The sequence below is a fragment of the Fusarium musae genome, chromosome 2, assembly GCF_019915245.1.
Source record: "Fusarium musae strain F31 chromosome 2, whole genome shotgun sequence".
Lineage (NCBI taxonomy): Eukaryota > Fungi > Ascomycota > Sordariomycetes > Hypocreales > Nectriaceae > Fusarium > Fusarium musae.
In genome coordinates, this window is record NC_058388.1 from 3,264,942 (window position 1) to 3,287,681 (window position 22,740).

The window sequence follows — 22,740 nt, forward strand, 5'->3', positions numbered from 1 at the left end:
CCTGGCAAGGTTATGGTTATGATGATGATGATGATGATGATGATGTAAGAAGCTTTGAGCTTTGGTAATGTAGTGAGATATACCCTTTTAGTGGTTAGTTAATAGTATCAGATTAGTTCTCGTGTGGCCTCAAGAACGAATCCATCTGTTAGAGGTATATTCGTCGTGTCGGCTTAGATTACACCGGTGGCTGTCAATCAGTATAAACTACACGTCGACTGGACCCGGCATAGGTATTCAAGAGTATTCTATTATAGTCCGAGACGCAAAGTGTTCATATTTCTTAGGCTTAGCAACATGGATTAGTGAATTTCTTTCTATACAGCCCGACCCCGGCACAGCTTCTCCCAAGTGTACGCAATTCCAATTTATACCGCTTTATCGCTAAAAGTCAGGGCCCAGCCTCTCAGCAAGGGCCTTTTCAGTATTGGCATAGACCTCGTCAGGAGGAGGGGTAGCATCGAGCTTGAGAACCTTGCCAACCTCCTCAAAACGGTTGACGACAGGCATGCTGGTCTCGATGAAAGTACGGAAACGCTTGCGGATACTCTCGGCGTTGTCATCGTCACGACCACTGGTCTTTCCACGCTCGAGGAGACGAGACTCCATGACATCCTCCGGGCAGTCGAAGAAAAGAACAAGCTTGGCGGGGCAGACAGTCTCTTCAAACTTGACGGCCTGGTCCATCTTGCGGGGGAAGCCGTCAATGAGGAAGCGCCCCTTTTGCGAATTCTTTGCCTTAAGGTCGGCAGCCATGGCGTTCTCGAGGAGAGCAATAGTCACCTCCATGGGAACAATGAGGCCGTTTCGAATATAATCCTTGATAAGGTCTCCATATTGTGAACCGGGTCTTTCCTGTTCGGCGCGCAAAAGATCACCAGCTGACAAGTGACAGAAGCCGTGATCTGAGACAAGCTTGGAGCACTGAGTGCCCTTACCAGCGCCAGGACCGCCGAGAACGAAGATGACGGTCACATCCTTAGGGTCGAAAGTCGGAGTTGACTTTTGGGGCGCGATGGTCGCGGGCGCATCTTGTTCGATAGCAGGCATGACTAGATATAGAGCTGTAGTTGTAGGTCGAGGTTAGCTGAGGAGTTTCATCATGGAAGAGGGGTTTACCTTTGGATTGGGTACCTTTGTCAATGCGGGATCAGTTAGGTATAAGTAAGGTTCTTTAGGGAAGGGAAATACAAGAAAGAGGAGCCTAATCTTTTAGTCGATAGAAGATCGATCGTGTTGATGCTGCCAAGACGAGGAGGAGTGGACTAGACCCTTGGATTGAGCGGTGTCCAATACGCATAGAGCCTGAGGCATCCATGATGTTGCTACAGCCCACTTTACAAGCTCAACCTCAGATCAGCCTTTAAATTAGGTATCAGATCAACCGCAATGTAACATCAGCGACCACCTCGATAGAAACATACAACTATTTTGAGAGAATTTACTCTCTCATGCGCTAATTGGAGTCCTTGATTGTATTGCCTCCACCATTCGAATATAGCGAGAATCTCCCAGCCCATGGACACATCCTTGATCAGCTGCAAGTGATGATTCCTTGCGATACATACAATACAGTTTCTCCAGATCATATGCTGGACATACTCCTGAAACCCGACCTCTAACCTAGGCCTAGACTTGCTCCAAGATTCTTACCGACATCTTCATACGTAGCCTGGCAACGAACGACCTCATCCCAACTGGCAATGACATGATATTCTCGAATACAGGCTTGCACCCATTATTCATAGTTCAGCGTGACAATTGGCTTGTAAATGACCATGGCAGTCGAGCCGAAGAATTCACCATCGGCATTGCCAATCTTGCTGAGTCTGGGCGCGATCTGAATCCCAACGACTGGCTTCCCGCCCTGGATGCCACTCCTGTGGCGAACAATGAGGTCGTCAAAGTCATCGCCCTCTTCCTCGATGCCCCAGTCTGTCACGAAGAACGCCCTCGACTTGAGGAAGTAGTTGTTCAACTTGACCGCTTTGTCGACAATGTTTTTAAGCTTCTCTTCCGCCTTGTCTTCCTGGCCAGGGTCCATGAAGATAGCTAGGTCATTTTTCATTCTGTCGACGATGCCCATAGCCTCTTTCTGGTTGTTTTCGTCGAACTGCTTACTTAAAAGGTTGGCTGTGTGAGCTTTGACACGACTCAGTTCTGGCATGCTCTCGCAATCGATCTCTGTGCTTTGTTAATACATTACAGTAAAATATGGATAAGTTGGGGGTCATACTAGAGATGTCCAAGCAGAACAACTGGAAAACTCTGCCTGCAGGACCACCGAAGATGGCTGCTTCACCTTGAAAAATGTTACGAACAAGGCACTTCCAGATATACTGCTCAAAATGGAATTCAGCCAGGTTGATGTCTTTTTTCTGCTCCTTTTTGAGCGCCTCGACCACGCTGTGGTTTGCTCCCCGAGGTGCCGCCTTTCGGTAAGGCTTTACTGTGAGGACCTGAGCAACGAAGGTGAAGATGCCGTATCTGATACCGTCCCAGGCACGCACGACCTCGTCATCGGGCACCTTGAACGCATCATTGAAGTTGGGGTCTTTTTCCTTTACCATGATGGCTATTTCCCTTCTCAACGAGTCGGCATAGGCCTGCCTGTCCTTGAGTTTTCTGGTGAGATCAACGTTGTCGTTAAGCAGTCTATTATTTCTCTTCATGGCCGCGGCGAGTTCCTCTTCACATTGTTTGAGCTTGGAAGTGCTATCGTCCGGTGAACTAGTCTGGAGGAGTTGGCGTTCAAGGGAAGCGATTTTCTTCTTGGCCGCGTCAAGCTCAACCGCTAATTCAGTCTTGCGTAGAGTAACTGAAATTCGTTTCTGGACAGATGCCAGACCTTTATGGAGGCTTCGGATGCCAGAAAGGTCGTCCGAGGGCGAATCATCAACGTGCAAGAGATCCGGCGTGACAGGCCTGGGGGTGGCAGGATTGTTGCTGGCGGTCGCAGACTTGCTGGACTTAAGAACAATCTTCCGCACCTTTTTGTTGGGAGAGTCGGCTTCTTCGTCGGAGGATGATCGTTTCTTAAGCACAGCGGACTGGTTTAAGGTGGGAAGGGGAGAAGTCTCGACCGCAGGATCAGAGTTGGAGTGCGCAGTCTCATCTTTGACATGAATTGATCGAGATCTCGCGGAAGACACAGAGCGGTAGCGCGGGACGATTGGCTCGTCAGAGTCGCTTTCGGGATCCTTAAAACACTTAGGGGCCGCAGCTCGCGAGGGACGCTCTCGTCTGTCAGGAGTCGTGAACTCCATGGCTTTTTGATGCGATGTGATGGAGAGTGAAAGAGCAAGAAGCAAGTGAATCAAAGATATCTAGATTTTCAGCGGAGAAAGTCGAGGATATAAATGAAATGATAAGGAGTTAAGGAGAAAGTTGTGAGCTTTTATGCGGCCTGGGGCTGGCAGTGATTCAGAGAAGAGGAGGAGAACAATAGCAAGCCGAGCTGACACTGGCAGGGCGCTGCCGCCCAGTTTAACAATAGGATATCAATAGGCTCTATTGATGCACAACAGATAAAATCAGGCAGCATTGAGAAACAATACACAAACCTGTGATTGAAGTATATGCCAATCGGCAGTGCACCTAAGGCTGTAGTTAGGAGTGAGTCTACAGAATTGCGTTTTGTGGTATACGGCTCTCTACCCAAAGGCTGTTATACTTGGTAGGTAATTAGCGTAGAAAATATAAAGTTTGTAAACGTTTTCGTTGAATAGCCTCTCCGTTTAACTCATCATCGGTATTCCTCCTCATAAGTAACACAATCAAGGATATCATCATTTGGCTTTTAAAGTTTATAACGTTGAGGGTAAGTTGGCAATACACAGTAAAATCTCCTTATTCTTCCCAAGTTACTGTATCTGCTGAGGCTGTCATCGACTTTCTGACTAGGGATTAACTTGTGTCTACGCTCCTCTGAATCAGTACCTACTTGTCGTGGCGTTCGATTCGATGCGATTGTCCCGCTGGGACCAATTAACTTTAGCAATGATACATAGGCATTAGGAAAGAGAAGCGAATTAACGCGAGTGAGTTTAGGACTGATGATCCAAACCTGATCACAATACTGATACGTCTTTGTAGTAGCGTTTGTGTCCCGTAGCCCAAAATCTTGATTGCTTCGCTGCTGATCGCTTGATCTTTCATTGTTAGCAGGATCAAGTGCAGTTTTTGGAGAATTTCACAAATTCTGCAAGGACTTGAAGCTGCTGTCAATCATGAGGGAGACCAACCTTCACCTTTACTTCAAATAGACCATGCTTTCATGCTGAATGTATTGTCGCCTCGTATAGGATCTCCCCCTCAAAGGAACCCACCGCATTCAATGTGACATGAGTTTATCACCGTTGGCGTTACTCCCAGTCTCTGCCTCAAAGGGGAAACTTGTCAACTGGCTGTGGTCAATTAACATGGGTGGGAATGTCCCCTTGCAGTCTTCTTCCACAAACAGCAAAGAGTGAAAGCACTGACCAAAGCATTACGAGGATGATCACTGCAATAATTCCGTTGCAATTTCCGCTTGATGCCAACAGCAGGAATACAAGTAGCACAATGTTGACAATTGCTTGCATGGAATAGTCCTCGAAAGCAGAGGGCGCGATCACTGACTGTTTCATAGAGATTGACGAGACCAGCAAAGAATATTAATAGATACGAAGACTTACGGTTGGGAACGCGTGTCTCGATGCACTGTAAAACGACCAGCCAATCCGGGATAAGCAAATGTCCTGGAATGGAGATTAATCCCAGGTCGTCGGGACTATCCATATGGCTTCAAGCCTCCCCATTGGACGAAGCATTCAAGTGCCGACAGCCGCGGCCCGCCCTGTCTTTGCTACTGTCAGGGCAGCATTAGGGGCTTGGCTTCAAGACAGAGCCTCGTAGCTAAGCTTCTGCTCACTGAAACTTCAGGGGGGATGACCGATGCCCACCCCAGTATCAGCCATGATTGGCCAATCCCCTTCTAGAACGGCCATTATCAAAATTCAATTACCCAAGACCGACTAGACTGTCTTGGTCGATTTGACCTCCCTTTTACCCATGTACCTACCCACTCGATTCAACGCCGCTTCTCACTTGGAATTTTGTCTCTCACCTCAAAACTTATTCTCTTCAGCCTCTTGTTGTTTCCGGCATTTGGGTCGTTCGCTTCTCTTTACCACATATCGACTTGTCTAATTTGGAGTATCTCAGGCGTGTTGTCGTTCGAATGAAGGTGTCATCATCGTCCTCGTCATCCGCATCCCAATCTTGTCGTTTTAATCTTGACCTGAGGTCGCGTTGAATCTCTACCGCACAGAACATACCAAACAAACAAACTCGACTCGATCCCTTCCTCTCGAAAGAACGACAAAATGGAGTCAGGATTCGTGGGATGGGTGATGGAGCTTACGGCCTGGGTGGCCCCCTTTTTCATCGTCATGTCGCCCATCCTCTCCTACGCCGACCAAATCGTCTCCATGTACCGAAATAAGACCAGTGCGGGCTTCTCGCTCGACATCCCTCTCATCATGCTTGTCGCGTCTTTCCTGAGGTTCGATCTCTTCCGTCGCGACACGATTAGCACGGAATATAGCTGACCCGCGCTTCCCGAAACAGAATCTTCTACTGGCCCCAAGCGCAATACGATACGAGTCTGCTCCTTCAGTCGCTGCTGATGGTCATTGTCCAAATAGCTCTCCTGAAAGTCGCCCTCGACTACCGACCTCCACCACCTACTAAGGGTGGCGAGGCCGGTTTGCCATTTGCCGGTGCTGATGATGGTTTAATGGGCTTCCAGCGCCCCTATAACTTCTGGCAATGGCGATCCCCTCGACGGTAGGTCTTTTCTTCATTTATATGTCAGTTTGTTTGGTCTAACTGGCTATAGATACTGGCATGCTATTATGTATTTTGCGGCTGGTCTTGTGTTTTTGGAGCTTCTCCTTTCCCAGATGCCCGGATTGTACGCCGTATATGCGAACACCATCGGATGCATTGGACTCGGCGTGGAAGCGACTCTCCCTATCCCTCAGATCTTGGTCAACATGCGGTCCAGGTCATCTAAAGGCCTCAGATTATCGGTTCTGGCCGCGTGGATTGGCGGTGATACCATGAAGCTTTTCTGGTTCTTTACATCAAAAGCCGGAATTCCTTGGTCGTTCAAGATCTCCGGTATGTTCCAGGCTTCGTGCGACTTCTTCCTTGGTTTCCAGTACTTGCTTTACAATAGACCCGAGGAACCAGCGCAAATCAAGGAACACCCCATGGTCGAATGGGAAGCACCCAAGTCAACTACACGAAGTCATAGCCGGAGTCTTACCCCTACGCGACGACCCGCACCATTTGTTGGCGCCGAAGAGGCTAAATAAGCCGTTCAAGCCTATGATTATATAAATGATCTAATGACAGTGATGTTGGATCTTGATGCATACATCTGAATAGAAACCTGCTGGAGTGGAAAGTCGCCAGGAACATCAGGATAAGAGAGGAGGTTCTTTGAAAGAGATGGGTAAAAAGCGATGCTAGCTTGAAATGGAGGTGAGATTCAGTCCTGGCGGAGTCAGAAAAGCCGAGTCCATGGAAGAGCTGAGCGACCACAACAAGAAGACATTTTGAGTGACATTGCGATATCTTCCTCGTCTTGAGCATTTCCCGTCATCTCAGAGGACCCCACAAATTACGCAAGCCCAGCGATAGCCGGGTCTCAGACTCTCAGTTTTGGGCTGGGTCTTGCAGATCCTGGCTTCCATTGTTTTTGAAACAGGCGCAAGGCAAAGTCCCACCCACTTTCAGCTACAGTGGCATCCCACCACCGTTATGTTGTGATAGCGGAATACATGCCTGGGGTATCTATCAAACAGCTAAATGCGCATCTTGAGCGGGATCATCGAAGAGATACAATAGAACATTGATTAATATGAATATACATAATACCATAGTCACTACTTTTATCTGTATGTCTGCCCAGTCTTGCTCTGTGCTGGTCTTGTATTGGCCAAGACTGCAGGTATCAGGATATCTCAGCCTCACTGCACCCACAACCGTGCCAATTGCCAGCCCCTTTACTTTGGTTCTGCCACTCAACGTCAAAACTTATTCAAGATACAGTCAATATTAACATTGTTTGCATTCTACTGACCGCAGATTCGCTCAATTACTGTATTGTTGAACCATTCACATATTATTCTGGCTTGTCGAGTCCTCTGTGGTGCAACACTGCCGTAGCAGTGGCATATATTGACTTGGCCACCGTTCTTATGAGGACAGGCCTTTGCAAGTCAACAAATGCCCAGATCAGCCGATCACTGAATTGCATTATTTTTCTAGGCCCTGTTCCTCAAAACTCAACTCTTTCAGCGAGCTTATACCTCTATCTCTATGCTCCTTCATCTTCTTTTTCATTGGTCGCGGGTTGTGGTTGGTAGGTTGCCTCTCCATGGTTGTCGCATAGTTGGTCGCCCAGCAACTAACCAAACATCGCAGGTTGATATCCATTATCCTCAACCACTATTCACCAAGCCTGGAAACAACTGCGCAACTCGTTTGTGTGGGCACCAAAATTTCCATCTCTCCATAACTCGAGGACTTATTGGATTTGACCGTGAATCACAGTCAAAATTTACTATATTCTTTTCCGCCTCTTTTCATCTTCACCCCAACTTCTTCACATTCACACTTCGCATTGCAGCTCTATATTATATGCGTTTTCACCCATCTCAATCACATCTTCGTTGCTCTTTAATTCTAGGTAAGTAGTGAACTATTTACTTTCTACTTGTCACATCATAGTATAATTTTCTTATTTCATCTTGTACTCGCATTCGAGTCTCTATAACCTCCTCATCTCATCTCATCCCAACCACACATCATCATCATCATCATATTGCAACAATTTTTCTTCTTCCCTCCAACACTTCTCTCCGACTTGAAAAACCGTCACCGGCAGTCGAGTATCCGCTTACCGTTCTCACTCTTAGCAAACAATCTACTGTTGATTCCTTGATCAAGGTTAGTTTCAGCTTGGCTACACCAAGCACTATCCCGTTCCCCAAGTATATTTACCTTGATACGGCTTCTCAGACATACAACCAATGCGACTCTTCAGCGTTACTGGTCACGTCGGCTAATAGTTCTCAGACACGTTCCCCCGAAGCCATGGCACCCGCAAATGCCAAAGCCAACTACAAAACCTACGAGGCTCAGGCCCGTATGGTTCGCGCTATCGTAGCCGCTCATCCCGACGTCAAGTGGAACTACAAGGGTAAGAGGACGATTTCCTTATATCTTGTCGCACTTGTTTCAAAAGGTCTCTTGTGGCCTTAAGCCCTTACTCTTTGTGTCCCCTCCCCATAATGCTGAGTCTGCAGGAGGAGGATTGACTCTTCCCCAGAAATCGCCGCTTGTTACGGCTCTGACATGACGGACCATGCGCTGAATCATCGATTCCGCAAGGTTCGGGCAACTGTCAGCATCATCCATGCGGCCCGTGAGCAAGGGCTTGATGTCAAGGATTTGACCACCGACGAAAACCTCCTCCCTACCACACAGGGAGCTATTGACAAGAACAGTACGATTCCCCGCCTGATTTCCTTTTATCCAATATCGTCATCACGATTTCTTGTAATGAGCTTTCACTGACTCATTCTCCATAGATATCGCCAAATACTTTGGCCAATCTACCGCAGATGGCATCCAGTTTCAGTTTCGGACCATCAAGAAAGACGCCGAGGCTCTTCGTTATGCCGCTAACAATGGCGGCGATGTCGCCAACTGCCTCAGCCTTGGGACCGCGTCCGGGCTGCCCAACACTCCGTCCAAACCGACTCCCTCGCGCCAGCCTGGAAGTCGATCGGGCAAGGGATCAAAACGCAAGACTTCTTTTACCCCCTTGAATCCCATCAAGCGTTCTGGCTCAGAAGATGAAGACGACGATGAGCTCAACTTTGATGACATGGATCATACTCCCTCAAAGAAAGTCAAGACAACTGGCCGTACTCCTCGTGGCCCTACACCCTCTCGTACAGCTGCCAGGAAGGCCGCTGCTACTATCGCCGACGCTTCTGCGCAGTACAATGACAGCGAGTCTCCGTACGAGGATGCCCCTACTCCAACCCCAGGTCTTACTTCGGCTCCTGTCGGTTTCACTGCTGCAGCGCTCCCTTCTTCTGCGCCTGTTGCTCCAACCTCCATCTTTGGCAACGTAGAGCGTAAGCCTCAGCCGCCCGTGGCCAGAAATTCTGGTCTCGACATGATCAACTCAGTTGGCTTTGGATATCCCGACATCTTCTCAGCCGCGGCAACCCATCGTGCTCCACCTCCCGATGACTCGTCCTACATGGAATGGGGTGACGGAGAGATCTGAACCCTCGATCTCGAATCGCGATCTCTGACTTGAGCATTAGCTGATGCCGTTGACAAAGGTTCACGGATACAGTACCAAAATATGGATGAAAGCTCTACAGAGTGTACTAAACAACATACCACAAAAGCACGAATGCGGAACCGGTTCTTTTTGTTGGCGACATATGGCTCGATCGGCTTTTACTGCCTTGATGTCGGTATTTTGATCATATTTCATGCCCTGACCCTTGTTTTCCCAGCACAGATACCCCCTTTTCCCGTAACTCAAAAGCATTCAGTTCTTTCCTTTGACACCAGGCATTCGGCATACTTCATAGCGTCTTAGCCGGCCACTTAGTAAGGGTTCATTTGGGCATGAATAGTATGGGGCGTGTATGAATTCTAGCTAGCTATTGTGCTCACTTCAATAAACAACGCGAGTCTTCAAATGTGGTGCCCTGTATTAGGGCTCTGATCCGAGTCATATTTTTTAAGCTGAGTATCGAATTACCTTGACACGTTCTCGTGGATTCAGTAGTATTTCATGGCTCGCATGAGACTAGCCTCGCTCAGGAGTTGCTCGATTTTGTTTGACCTTCTTTTTCATTGACATGTTTACGTCTCTTAGGATAGACATGTTGCTCAACTTAACAAAAGCTGCCACAAGGCATCTCTTTCCACAAAGTCATGATGAATCACGTTAACCAGCCAATAATCATCCTTGATGCCGCTCAAAAGTTTCTCACTCTCAGAACCCCGACCGTAAACCTTGGCCCATTCACCCCAGATTCCAAAAGCCTCCTCGCTCCAAGCTCGGAAACTAACCTCCTCAATAATAGTAGGCGTGATGATCTCCTTTCCGGGGAACACACCCCATGTCACGGCATTTGTAGACGGACCGGCTTCCGTCGAACCGTTCACGTGATCGCTGCTGTCCGATGCGAGATAATCTCCGCGTGCATTGCTGGCGTAGAAGCATACAGAGTCTTGCAGCTCCGGCGACGTAAGCTTAGCCTTGAGAATGTCCCATTCGTTGGTGGGGATGAAGAATTCGACGAACGACTTCTGAAAGACAAAGCCGTTGGGTGGACCCCAGCCAAAGGTGCCGTCGCTGGATCGCAAGCCGTTGACGGCAGGCTGGGAGGCGACAGTCCACCAGCCCTTGCGGTTAAGTTGCAGGAGGTTAGGTTGAATGGTTGAACTCTCAGCCCGAAGCTCCTCCTCGCTCCAAGGGATGGCGGAGAGCTCCCCCTGAATATGCTTGACGAACAGGTCGTTGATATCCTGCCGTTTCTTGGGGTAACCCCAAAGTTTGACAGCCTGCGTTACAGACATATGGAGGCTTACGCCGTATCCGTCAATCTCACCATAGGCGGGGGATCGGGCGTCACCAAAACGACCATTGGGAAAATCATCCCACGTCGCCTCGCGGCCCAAAACGCCTTCGCCCTCCGAAATGGCGAGAGTGTTTGCACGGGTATTGATTGCTTCGGCACGCACACCGGCCTCCTGTCCAGTAGCCTCCCACTCGGGATATATCGCTGGCCTATCACCAACAATCACACGATTGTGGGGGTCTGAGGCAACAGAAGAATGTCTTCTTGACTGCCGGGAGCGGGAGTGGCTGCTAGAACGCATGTTGGCGCTGCCATTGATCTGTAGCGAGGGAATGGCAAGTTCGTCCACTGCGATGGCTTCTTCGTTCTCCGGAGGGTCAGGGATGAGATTCGCCCGCTCCAGAATGAAAGATACGGCCTTCTCCAGGTTGAGCGTGTAAAAGTGGAAGCCTTTTGGACCCGGTGTCTTGGACTTGATGTCCTTGATTTTGTCTATCAATTCACTGACGATATCCACCCCGACCATCTTTACCCGTTCATCATCACCTTTGACAGCGTCGAGGCGTGCGAGGAGATGGTCTGGGATTTTGGCATGGCTCAGCTTGGTTGTGCGCTTGATCATCTGGTAGCTCTGGATTGGCATGAGTCCTGGAATGATGGGAATGCCCTCGAAGGCACCGCTGGGGTGTTCCCTTAATGTGGTCTCGAAGTGATCGTATGCTTCGATGTCGAAGAAAAGCTGGGTTTGGATGAAGTCGGCACCAGCCTGCACCTTTTGCACGAGGTAAGGGAGATCATGCTCCAAGCTTTGTCCGAGAGGATGGCTCTCTTCGGCATGTCCCTCGGGGTAGGCAGCAACACCAATACAGAAGTAGTCTCCATGTGCCTTGCGGATATATCTGACCAGATCAATAGCCCAGTTGAAGTCCTGGCCTCCATCGTCTTCTGAATCTTCTGGGTCGCGGTATTCTTCTCTTCGTGGGGGATCACCTCGGAGGGCCAAAATGTTCCTGATTCCCAGTGCTTTCGCGTCTGAAAGTGCCTCATCGATCAATTTCTTGCTCATATTGGTGCATGTTAGGTGCAGGCAAGTTGTAAGCCCGACCTCTCTCTGACACAGCTCGGCCAATTCAAGTGATTTTTGAGATGTACTGCCGCCCGCACCCCAGGTGACATTCACAAAGAGCGGTCGGAGGGCACGCTCCATTCGGTGAAGACGGTCTCGCAAGTTAGAGAAGCCCATGGCGGTCTTGGGCGGGAAGAATTCGAGAGAGAAGTATGTGCCATCAGCTGGCAGAGCAGCGATGCGATCGGTGATCTTGTCCATTGCGACGGACGGTGGGAGTTATCTTGATGGTCCAATGATTCGTGTTTATTCGTTGTCTGTGAATTGAGAAAGTTGTAGACTCAAAGTTGGACGGATACCGTCGGGGGGTACACTCGAACTATCAAACCGTCGATGATTGATTGGAGTAGAAGGTGAGGAGAGATGCGATACCGGAAAGGGCAGTTAGCTCAAAGCTGACTTGTCGCTCTCTCTTAACGATTAAGAGCTATCGTTCTCAGGAGAAGAGGGGAGTGGCTCTCGACTTAGGAGATAACTCGGAATGAGACGAGACGAGTCGAGTCCCTTTTCTTTATCCAATTCTAGATCGTGGAGGGACGAGTTTTGTGGCGGGGCATCCATAAATACTACATACAAAGTTAGCGGGGTACATCATTTTGCACACTGAATTGTTAGCGGCCTTCAGCGACCGCTCTCGGGTTGGCCACTGGACGTTAGCAGCCATGACGCACCCGACGGTACATGGAGACGGCTATCGTGTAAGTGGTGACCCATGTACCGAAGTGGTCCGAGCTCCACCTAAATTTCGACCACTTTACTAAGGTACCTATCGCTTGCAGAATACAACAGAGCTTCAAGTCTCAAGTGTAAACGTCTCATCTACACCCAATTCGACCCAATTGATGCGATTCTGGATCGTATCATGCCTGCGTACCAATGCCACTGCTGCACCAAAGGCTCATGAGCTGCGCCACGGCTCGGCGTGCTTTGTCTAGCCTCTCCTCCAGCTCAATTCGACATCCGATAATCGCCCACACTAAAACCACAACTCTTGGAGCACCCTCACGACGGTTCTACGCTATCGACCTTATTTCAATAGATGAAAAATGGCGCCAGAGGTGGAGAGAGTCTCATGAGACTTCTAAGGTCTCCGAAAAGGGGACAGATGGCCAGGATAAGCATTATGTGCTGCCAATGTTTCCATATCCCTCGGGCACCCTCCATTTGGGTCACTTGCGAGTATACTCCATTGCCGATGTCGTCGCTCGATTCCGAACACTAAGGGGCGAAAAAGTCATGTTACCTATGGGATGGGATGCCTTCGGTCTGCCAGCTGAGAACGCTGCAATTGAACGAGGAGTTGCCCCAGAAAAATGGACAAGAAGTAACATGGCCAAGATGAAGGAGCAGTTGGAACTCATGAATGGGAGTTGGGATTGGGATCGCGTAGGTTCTGTCCCATGTAGATCATGATTGCCGTTCTAATCTACCTTTAGGAGTTGTCAACTTGTGATCCCGGATTCTACAAACACACACAAAAGCTATTCCTCATGTTGCACGAGAGAGGTCTTGCCTACCAAGCCGAAGCTGAGGTCAACTGGGACCCTGTGGACAAAACAGTTCTTGCAAACGAGCAGGTTGATGCTAATGGCAACTCGTGGAGGTCCGGTGTAAAGGTCGAGAAACGCAAACTCAAGCAGTGGTTCTTCCGCATCTCTGAATTCCGTGAAGCCCTTCTCGAGGAACTTGAGGCACTCGCAAAGGAAAATGCTTGGCCGGAGAGAGTCTTGGCCCAGCAGAAGAATTGGCTGGGCAAATCAACCGGCGCTTCAGTCAAATTCCCCGTTCTAGCCATGGGCCACGATATTCATGCAGCGATCGAAGTATTCACCACTCGGCCTGATACACTCTTTGGCGTTCAGTATGTGGCTCTTGCTGCTAGTCATCCGATCGTAGCTAAGCTCGCTGCTTCGGATCCTGAGCTACAGGCTTTCATCGACACCATCCCTGGTCTACCTGCGGATTCCAAGGTCGGCTATTTGTTGCCTCACCTGCGGGCTATTAACCCACTTGCGTATCATGAGGAGACTCCCGATGCCACCAAGGTCTCGTTGCCAGTTTATGTTGCACCATATGTCTTGGGTGATTATGGTGAAGGCGCTGTCATGGGTGTTCCTGGCCACGATCTGCGTGACAATGCGTTCTGGAAAGAACATCACTACGATGTGCCAGTCCGACAAGTTCTCTCTGCATCAGAGGATGGGTCAACAACAGCTATGAAGAACGAGCCTTTTGTCGAGCATGGAGTTATGACCGAACATAGTGGTTCCTTCAAGGGCAAGAATTCAGTGGCTGCTGGTGAAGAAATTGTCAAGCTGCTTGAGAAGGCTGATCTTGCAAAGCCTGTCGAGAAGTGGCGTCTCCGAGACTGGTTGATCAGCCGACAACGGTACTGGGGCACTCCTATTCCCATCATTCACTGCGACTCCTGCGGCCCGATTCCTGTGCCAGACGAACAACTTCCTGTAAAGCTTCCTGATGTGGACTGGACAGAGACGCGTAATGGAAGTCCTTTGGAGTCGTCTCCTGAATTTGTCAATACCACTTGCCCCAAGTGTAACGGCCCCGCCCGACGAGATACAGACACCATGGATACATTCGTTGACTCGAGCTGGTACTATGCTCGGTTTGCTGATCCCCATAACCAGGAACAGCTATTTTCTCCTGAAGCTGGCAGAACACTTCCCGTCGATACCTATATCGGTGGTATCGAGCATGCGATTCTCCATCTTCTTTATTCCCGCTTCATCTTCAAGTTTTTGGCGTCGACCTCTCTGCTTCCTCAATACAACGAGGAAACCTACAACTCTGCGGAGCCTTTTAAGCGCCTCATCACTCAGGGCATGGTCCACGGCAGAACATACATCAACCCTGACAACGGCCGCTTCCTCAAGCCCGATGAAGTTGACCTGACTGATCCCAACCAGCCCAAGGTGGTGTCATCCGGAAAAACGGCCGATGTCTCTTTCGAGAAGATGTCAAAGTCAAAATACAATGGGGTAGACCCCTCCGAGTTCATCTCGAAATACGGTGCTGATGCTACTCGCGCCCACATGTTGTTCCAAGCCCCTGTTGGTGACGTGCTCAACTGGGACGAGGCCAAGATTTCAGGAGTCACCCGCTGGCTTCAGCGACTCCACGATCAGATTGTAGCCATCGCTTCAGAAGCCTCTGATCAAGAAACTACCGCCCGAGAATATATTGTTGAGAAACACCAGAGTCTTGGTTCTGCGTCCACGGAAGAGCTTAAACAATGGGATGCTGAAGGAGCCATTTGGCGCCATCTCCAACGAACCATTACATCAATCACTACGTCTTATGAGGAAGTATATTCCCTCAACACTGTGGTATCGGATCTTATGATCCTGACTAATACCTTGGCTGAAAATGATGCTGCCAGCCCGATTGTCAAGCATGAAGCAGCTCGTGCTCTTATTTCTATGATGGCGCCCATCACGCCCGCATTTGCCGAGGAATGCTGGGCCCTTCTTCGCCCCTCCGCATCCTCAATCTTCTCGTCCGCCAGCTTCCCTGTGCCTGACAACTCCCTGGCCGAGCTCGTTCGCCCGCGAATACAGCCTTGCGCCGTACAGGTCAATGGCAAGGTGCGTGGTGTGGTCGATATCCCCGCCCCTCCAGCTGAGCTGTCTGGCGATGAGCTTCGGGACTGGATGGTTAGGGAGATTCTTGCTACTAAGGAGGGTGCTGCGCGGTTTTCTGAAGGGCCATACGATTTGCGCGCCGCTAAGAGAGCGATTCCTGTAAGAGGAGGCAAGACGATCAATTTTGTTTTAAAATAGACGCCATGATGTGGTCAAGCCGATTGTACGATATCTGTAAAATAAAGACAAAATAGACAGTGATAGACATTTGATGCTTTGCAGTTCTAGTGAGATAGAGCTATCATTATGCGAAGTGAAGTTGATATATACGGACTATGCGGGTCGTCGGAGCCTGATAGAGTCACAACAGAATGTCATTAACGTTCACATACTCAACAAAAATGCAATACTAGCGAAGGTGTAGGCAACGAAGGTCGTGATGGCATAGATACATTCTATAGCCGGAAAATCTGTACGTTATATATTTATGGTAATCTCGAGATTCTCAATTAACTAGGACAACGTGGCCGAGTGGTTAAGGCGATGCCCTGCTATCTCTTCGAGACATTATAGGCATTGTGTTCGCACGCGTAGGTTCGAATCCTGCCGTTGTCGGTTCTTTTTGCATTTGTTTCGTACCATTCTGGTCTGTTTGCTTAGTAGAGATAAATTGCGCATTTTCGCGATGTTGTGTGCGGTGTTGCGGCGTTGTGGTTGTGCTGCCTCCCCCACACGTGTCGCTCGCCTGAGCCAAAGTACAAATAATCTAGATATTAGTCCTTCTTACATTTCTTTCTTACTGCATATAATGTTCGTATTCTTCAGTACGATGCGTCTCAGACAAGGATTTGTATGTTTTATTTTGGTTACTGAAGAACGCGACTTTCTGAGTAGTCGGCTGCGCTTGTGGACATCCAGAGCTCAATATAACATAAAGCACTCGACGACTCGAGCAACTAATTCATTAACCTCGTTGGTTGTGTATGCACCAGAGTTTATCTTTGCGGAGAAGTTGCTAGTTTCCTTGAAATGATTTTAGTGTTCAGCCTGTATTTGTGTATTTCTTCTATTTCAAGTCTGCGGAGGCGGAAGAATGCTGATCTCACATTTCCTGACGAGTAGAAAACCGGTCAGCGCAGCTGAGTAAAGCATCACTATGGTTAGAAGAGAACTTGCAAATTGTAAACGTTAAGTTTGATGACTTCCCCCTTTTTAAGTTGTGCAGCGTGTTGGCCAGTTTGTTCCACCAGCCGAGCAGCAAGAATCGGATTACTGGCGGACATACAAACCCACGGGGCAATAGAGAATACCAGACATGATCAGAAGACCTGAGAAGACTTGAATTGAATGATTGGAGCGCGGCCGCAATGGTCGATATATATGATCACGGAAATGTCATGCGGCATGGTTAGCATAAGCTCAGCTTCAGGCAAAACCCAATAGCTCCTATCTCAGCTGTGACATTACTCAACAGACTGAATGCATTGAATCTTTGCACACCACTACAGCAGCCCAGATATGTTGCAGGACCAGCTTAGATATCCAAGATCAATGCCAGGGGAGTCAGATCAAGGGGTCACACCAATATGGGGGACGTTGACATGAAAGCTACTAGTTATTGGCTTGTGGCCATGCTGACATTATTGAGCCTGATGCTAAATCCAAGCCGAGTCTTCTCCAGCTGTCCAAATGCAGCCACATATCGTATGCCCTGAACAATGATATCTATCTGCCATTTGATAGGCCATATGACCCGATGATGCAGAAAATGTATTGCTTATGGTCCCTATTCTATCATGCAATGCAGATCGTGCTGCCGAGAGTTTCCAATGCACAAACCAAAACACCACCCACAAAGATGCACCGGTATAGTATTCGTCGCTCTTTTCTAGTCAAAGACGATGATATCACTCGCTGCGCTCCGCTCTTCGCTCCTCATCCAACAATCTCTGATTCTCGCGATTACCAGACAGCGGCTTCTCTGAGTCATGGTACAGAACGTAGTGCTGGATGATGAATATGGTGTCGTAAACCATGCTGATGTTGCCAAGAGCAAACTTGACCGGATTGCCGGTGATACCGCTCCAGTCGCGCAGCTGATAACTATCGATGGCCTGCTGACTGACGCTAAGGACACCGCCAGTAAGATCCAGTAAGATCTGAGAGATGCTCCAGCCGTCGGTGCTCTGGTTGTTGTAGTTGGTGACGATTTGGGGAGTGTACTTGATCAAGGTGACAATAAGTTTGACATAGCCTACGGCGTAGACAATATCAAGGGCAACCCAGTCATAGACGGCATCGTTTCCGGGAGATGAAGCAACGATAACACATGTCAAAAGAACCCCAGTGATACAGCCGGCTGCTACCCCCAGGATAAACCGGCTGGGTCGGTTTCCGGAGTTCGGGGTGAACCCCCACAACGATGGAGCGAAATACTGTGAGGTTGTGATGACAGACAAGAACAGAGCGTGGAGAGCAAAAGTGATGTCGTTAAATTGCACAGTAGACTCGAGGCCTCTGTGTCTCGCAGCATACTGAGCGCGGATTTCTGGTGAGTAGTAGAAAGCTACATTCGAGCTAAAGTACGCAGCAAAACCTGATAGATACCAAGACTGTTAGTATTGAGGATGAAGATCAAGATGGAGACGAACTGGACGGGACATGGACTAGGATCTTGTGTGGTGGTGATCGGGTCCAGCACTCCGGGACGGCAGGGCGACAAACCGCCGGGTTGACTGAGGTGAGAGAGAAGAGGAGTGCATATTGTTCATCCTGACACTCATATCATGCCATTCACTAGGCCCTAGGGGTACGGGTATAAGGACACATTGCGGTTGGGCACTCACCGAGGACGTTGATAAAGGGGAAATCAATAGTTGTGCCGCTGGTGGATCGACGACGCCAGTTCAGCAAGGGCTGGGGATAGAAGGACGCGCTCCAGGCGAGGAAATAAATCCATCCAAAGAGGCCTGAAATGAAGGTGAGGAAGCCGACAGCCATTATTATCTACAGTCTCGTATCCCGGTGTTGTCACGCCTCAAGGCTGAGATGAAGGGAAAAGGAATGAAAGGGAGGGAATTAGATGCTCATGAAAGAGAGTCGAGGCTGTTGAGGACCTGAGCGACGAATCGTGTGACCGTGGAGGTGAATGAATGAGTCCTGCCTGAGATGAGACTCATGTGCTCTGACGCCATCTCGGTACGTATTTTCGTGACTTCCAATGCTAATTTAAGACCCAAAGTGGTTGCACAAGTGTGGCTGATGTACCAATTGTGGCTGCATGAGCCAATTAGGAATAGCCGATCAATCTAACAACTGTAGTTTTCATCATGATGGAGATAATCTTGAACATCGAATTGCTAATTAATCTCTATGAAGTGAATTGATTTGGATGGAGTTGGAATGCAGTGTGGTGAGGAACCCTTCAAGATGCTGATGCTTGCTTCGCCTTATCATAAGATAATCAAAGCTTCATGTTACAGCTCGCCCATCAACCACACGGAGAACATCCGAGAACATTTCATTTCACCCAAAACAAATGCAACAATAACACCGAGAAGACACGATGCTAATACTGGTACTCCAAGAATATTAGAGGCCTGGGTATTAAGCCGTGAATCACAGCATCAAAGAAGCTTCCATCCACGGGAATTGCCCGAAGACGCCCTGACATCTCGAGCGAGTGGATACATCTTTCACCTTACACGCCCCCCCGAAGATCTTGTTTTCTTTTCTAGAACGTGTCTTAACATGATGCTTCTCACCTTGGACCCTTGTCTCGGTAGCGAGCGGTGTGGGAATTGCAGAGCCGCAGCCGCAGCCGCAGCCGTAGCCGTAGCCGTAGCCGCAACCGCAGGATGGAGTCGACGGGTCTTTGGGATCATGCCAGAAGTGAAAAAGCACGCCAGACAAGGCCAGGCGAGGCTCAAAATGTGGGCCCTGTAGATAGAAAGTGATAAAGAGAATCGGAAGAGGCCGGACACGGTTCATATGAGACTGGAGAGTGCCTCGCGGGTTATTCTCTTGAGACTCTAGAGAGTTGTCATCGTCGGTAGGATCGGAGCCGAAGTGGGCATCGTGAGCCAAATGGAATGCAGCAGTAACTTTCTTTTTTATTTATTTTTACACTGCCGGTTGGTTGGGTCGCATTATCTACTGCATCGTCGACTGTGGCTGCATACTGTTGCATGCCGTGCTATTTCCGAGCCTTGGTAAATCAGTGGTCTGGAAACCCACATGAGTCGACTTATAGTCTTATTCTGGGAGGAAAACATCAAACAATGGAGCTCGCAGGGTTTGAGGAGAACTGGGAATAGAGGCAGGTTGATTTGATGACGGCGTTGGGCCTCCGTCGGCCTCTTTGCTCGAGACTGCCCTCAACATCATGAGATTTAGATGCTACTCATTCATCTCCCACGATTGTGAGGCATATATCTTGACGATACCACCATTAACACTTGTCTGATTAAGCTTCTGAAGGAGAGAAACACCAATAAACCCATTGCAAAGCCTAGACCCTGATCACAGATCGCTACAGGTTTAAAAAAGGGGGGCTCTCTGGCTCCCGATCTTAACCCTTGCCAAACTGTGGATTCAACGGCCGTTCCGTACGGGGCATCGCTCGGCACCGGGACGGTACTTGTCACCTTATGCTCAGCTCATGAATATCAGTCAGTGTGAGTCTCAGTCTCATATCTGTGGCTGTATCATGTATGTACTACGCACGAAGATCCGTATTATTTCCTAGGCGCCCGGCATTCGGCATTTTGCAAGATTACGCCCTGATGCAACACCACAGCAATCAATACTTGTACACAGTTTGACAGTCACCGCCATCAAATCAATCTCTTTCTTTGACTCGTCACCACGTAGTAAACTATGTAATAGTTTGGTGCTCATAGCTGGCTGCACAACTGCACGACCTCTACTCAAGAGACCGGCATTTGCTTATGCTCACTTCGTCAATTCAGCTCACAAGAGTTAAAGCGAGTCAGCCCAGCTTATCTCGCTGACAGTTGGAGGTATGGATGTATGCCACTAATAAGATCAAGACACATTCAAAAGTGACAATTCAATCTTTCGGTCAACGTCAGTCACCGTGTGATATGATCTATTCGTTGCAGGGCGTGTAGCTAAGATAAAGAATCCTGTATGCACATATCTTCGAATTCAATTGCGTGGCTCAGAAAGTGACCTTGTTTCCCACACAATCATCAGCAGTTCTGCATGTACCCCCATCCCGTCCCGATCCTTGGCCTAAGCCATGATCCCTGTAATCTTTTTAGTTCCCTGGCCCTAGCGCCTCGTAAGTTCAAGGTCAGAACCTGGGAGGGTGTGTCCGTCAATCGGCCATGTCCACGACCACGTCTAATAATTCAAGGTCAATTCATTCTCTTGACTCACCTTGTAATGTCTAATGTATATATACCATCTCTCAATCTCCTCCTTTCTTGCTTCTGCTCCCCTTCATATCATCTCAACAATAACAACAACAACAACATATCTCTACACGCTCATCAATCTTATCATATCTCAAGACTCAACGCCTCAAAGATCGGCACTACAACATCAGCACCATCATTGGACAACATCATTCAAGCCAACAACAGCTAGCCTACCTAGTCATTCATCAGTCTAGCAGCTCCCCCAACTTGATTTAAGATCTTGTCGACATCTGCTAGTCATCTCGACTCTACTCAATCTACTCTCGTCCGACTCAAACCACCACTTACATCACTGTATTTTGACACCAACAATCACCATGGCCACTACAATCCAACCGCAAGAACCCCACAAGACTGGTTTTCTTGACCTCCCAGTCGAGATTCGTCTGGAAATCTACGACCAGCTCCTCCTCACATCGCCTTACACCCGATGTGGCCGACCATGCCCTGAGCAAAAAGTCCACGCTTCTCTCCTCCGCACCAACCGCCAGATTCACGATGAGGCTACAGATCTTCTCTACGGCTGCAATACATTCCTCTCTCATCCCACACTGCTCACATCTTTCCCCCGCCTCCGAAACTGGTACGGCCCCGTCAAGGAGGCGTCCATCATTCCAAGCATCCGCCGCTTTCATACCCAAGTCCGCCTCGACGTCGATCTCCCCTACGACGCTGACGCTGTGACAAAGGCGTACAGCGGACTTGACGAGCTCACCATTGACGTTGTTCAGTCGATGTTCCTCGGTGTCGGATATCGCAATCTACGCATGTTTGAGGGTGTCAGGGGCGTCAAGAAGGTCAATGTCACTGGGAGCACGACTGGCTTCGAGGACTACGTCGAATGGCTCAAGAAGTGCATGATGACTGAACCTGGTGCCGAGGTTCCCGAGTATGAACCTCAACAGCAAGCCGGTTGGATCCAGAGATTAGCTACTGTTCACTATTAAGCTGCTTACTCTACTCTCTTCCCTCGTTCAGCGTGTCTGCTTCGGTGTATGGGTTTGTTGGATTTGAAACAACGGCGAACAAAAGCATTAACGAATTTGAAGAATCTGTCTATTCATTTAGGCTTTGGAGTTTTGGCAATTCATAATGGGAATTTGATTTAGAGATTCCCACTGCGCATAATGAAAAGGCGCATCAGACCAATTTCAGCTGTCAACTATATTTTTGATACTTTATACATAATAGAATTATATAATTATCTTAACCCAGAAAATTACATATCAGAGTCTCGCTGTTTTAACAAAACTGTCACGATAATAGATTGTTTGTTCTATTGCGTCCACGCAACCATCGCAAGATGCTGGCAGCTCATTTGATTAAATACGTATTCATTACGCCCGCAAGTTTGTTTAACGGCCATCACACCATTAAAATAAATGCGCGAACGTGCTAGAATTATATTATATTTTCTATGATGTATCATGTGTAACTCTTCCAAGAGTCATTGTGGACCCGAAGAGCAACGGAATGTTGCATTTGATGTCACAAAAAGACATCATGGTCGTATGTTCTGGCCTCTCGGTTACTATTGTAGCTTCTATAATCAAACTCATAAAAGAGACCTCTCATAAGAAAAGGGATACAAGAGATTTCTCGGGCTCAGCTGGGGAGTATAGTCATGAACTCGTCAAACAATGGCTTATTTCCAGTCTATAATGTATGGGAATAGGGATTATCCTTGATGATCTGGCATTTTTTGATCCACTTCATATTTATTGCTTGAGACAGGACGACCTGAGCTCCTCACACATCCCAAGACTCTGCTGTCAAGCATTTAAATTGTTCTCACGCGAAGCACACTGTGTTCGTCGCTCAGGTGGTTGGAGAACTTGCGTGCAGCGTCTCCGAAGACATGGCACAATAAACACACCTCTGAGACCAAAGCCTCGAGT

General features: G+C 48.6%; 8 protein-coding genes and 1 non-coding gene across 9 annotated transcripts; 5 read left to right on the forward strand and 4 right to left on the reverse strand.

The window, feature by feature from the left end:
- Nucleotides 1–384: 384 nt before the first annotated feature.
- On the reverse strand, nucleotides 385–1,050 carry URA6 (bifunctional uridylate/adenylate kinase; the record flags this gene model as incomplete). Its single annotated transcript, XM_044820629.1, has 1 exon — nucleotides 385–1,050. The coding sequence occupies one exon, from the start codon at nucleotides 1,048–1,050 to the stop codon at nucleotides 385–387; it is 666 nt and encodes a 221-aa protein (XP_044684929.1).
- A 688-nt stretch (nucleotides 1,051–1,738) lies between these two features.
- J7337_002904 (uncharacterized protein) lies at nucleotides 1,739–3,266 on the reverse strand (the record flags this gene model as incomplete). Its single annotated transcript, XM_044820630.1, has 2 exons — nucleotides 1,739–2,184; nucleotides 2,237–3,266. The coding sequence occupies 2 exons, from the start codon at nucleotides 3,264–3,266 to the stop codon at nucleotides 1,739–1,741; spliced, it is 1,476 nt and encodes a 491-aa protein (XP_044684930.1).
- Nucleotides 3,267–5,432: 2,166 nt separating this feature from the next.
- J7337_002905 (uncharacterized protein) lies at nucleotides 5,433–6,362 on the forward strand (the record flags this gene model as incomplete). The annotated part of the gene is made up of 3 exons (XM_044820631.1): nucleotides 5,433–5,545; nucleotides 5,611–5,829; nucleotides 5,882–6,362. 3 exons carry the CDS (start codon nucleotides 5,433–5,435, stop codon nucleotides 6,360–6,362), a joined length of 813 nt encoding a protein of 270 aa, XP_044684931.1.
- Nucleotides 6,363–8,148: 1,786 nt separating this feature from the next.
- Nucleotides 8,149–9,355, forward strand: J7337_002906 (uncharacterized protein; the record flags this gene model as incomplete). Its single annotated transcript, XM_044820632.1, has 3 exons — nucleotides 8,149–8,254; nucleotides 8,384–8,560; nucleotides 8,646–9,355. The coding sequence occupies 3 exons, from the start codon at nucleotides 8,149–8,151 to the stop codon at nucleotides 9,353–9,355; spliced, it is 993 nt and encodes a 330-aa protein (XP_044684932.1).
- Nucleotides 9,356–9,975: 620 nt separating this feature from the next.
- Nucleotides 9,976–11,997, reverse strand: J7337_002907 (uncharacterized protein; the record flags this gene model as incomplete). Its single annotated transcript, XM_044820633.1, has 1 exon — nucleotides 9,976–11,997. The coding sequence occupies one exon, from the start codon at nucleotides 11,995–11,997 to the stop codon at nucleotides 9,976–9,978; it is 2,022 nt and encodes a 673-aa protein (XP_044684933.1).
- A 933-nt stretch (nucleotides 11,998–12,930) lies between these two features.
- On the forward strand, nucleotides 12,931–15,596 carry LEU5 (coenzyme A transporter; the record flags this gene model as incomplete). The annotated part of the gene is made up of 2 exons (XM_044820634.1): nucleotides 12,931–13,182; nucleotides 13,233–15,596. 2 exons carry the CDS (start codon nucleotides 12,931–12,933, stop codon nucleotides 15,594–15,596), a joined length of 2,616 nt encoding a protein of 871 aa, XP_044684934.1.
- A 319-nt stretch (nucleotides 15,597–15,915) lies between these two features.
- Nucleotides 15,916–16,013, forward strand: J7337_002909. The gene has a single exon. It is a non-coding gene; the product is annotated as a tRNA-Ser (tRNA).
- A 1,292-nt stretch (nucleotides 16,014–17,305) lies between these two features.
- On the reverse strand, nucleotides 17,306–18,398 carry J7337_002910 (uncharacterized protein; the record flags this gene model as incomplete). The annotated part of the gene is made up of 2 exons (XM_044820635.1): nucleotides 17,306–17,946; nucleotides 18,245–18,398. The coding sequence occupies 2 exons, from the start codon at nucleotides 18,396–18,398 to the stop codon at nucleotides 17,306–17,308; spliced, it is 795 nt and encodes a 264-aa protein (XP_044684935.1).
- A 2,761-nt stretch (nucleotides 18,399–21,159) lies between these two features.
- On the forward strand, nucleotides 21,160–21,789 carry J7337_002911 (uncharacterized protein; the record flags this gene model as incomplete). The annotated part of the gene is made up of 1 exon (XM_044820636.1): nucleotides 21,160–21,789. One exon carries the CDS (start codon nucleotides 21,160–21,162, stop codon nucleotides 21,787–21,789), a length of 630 nt encoding a protein of 209 aa, XP_044684936.1.
- Nucleotides 21,790–22,740: the final 951 nt, after the last annotated feature.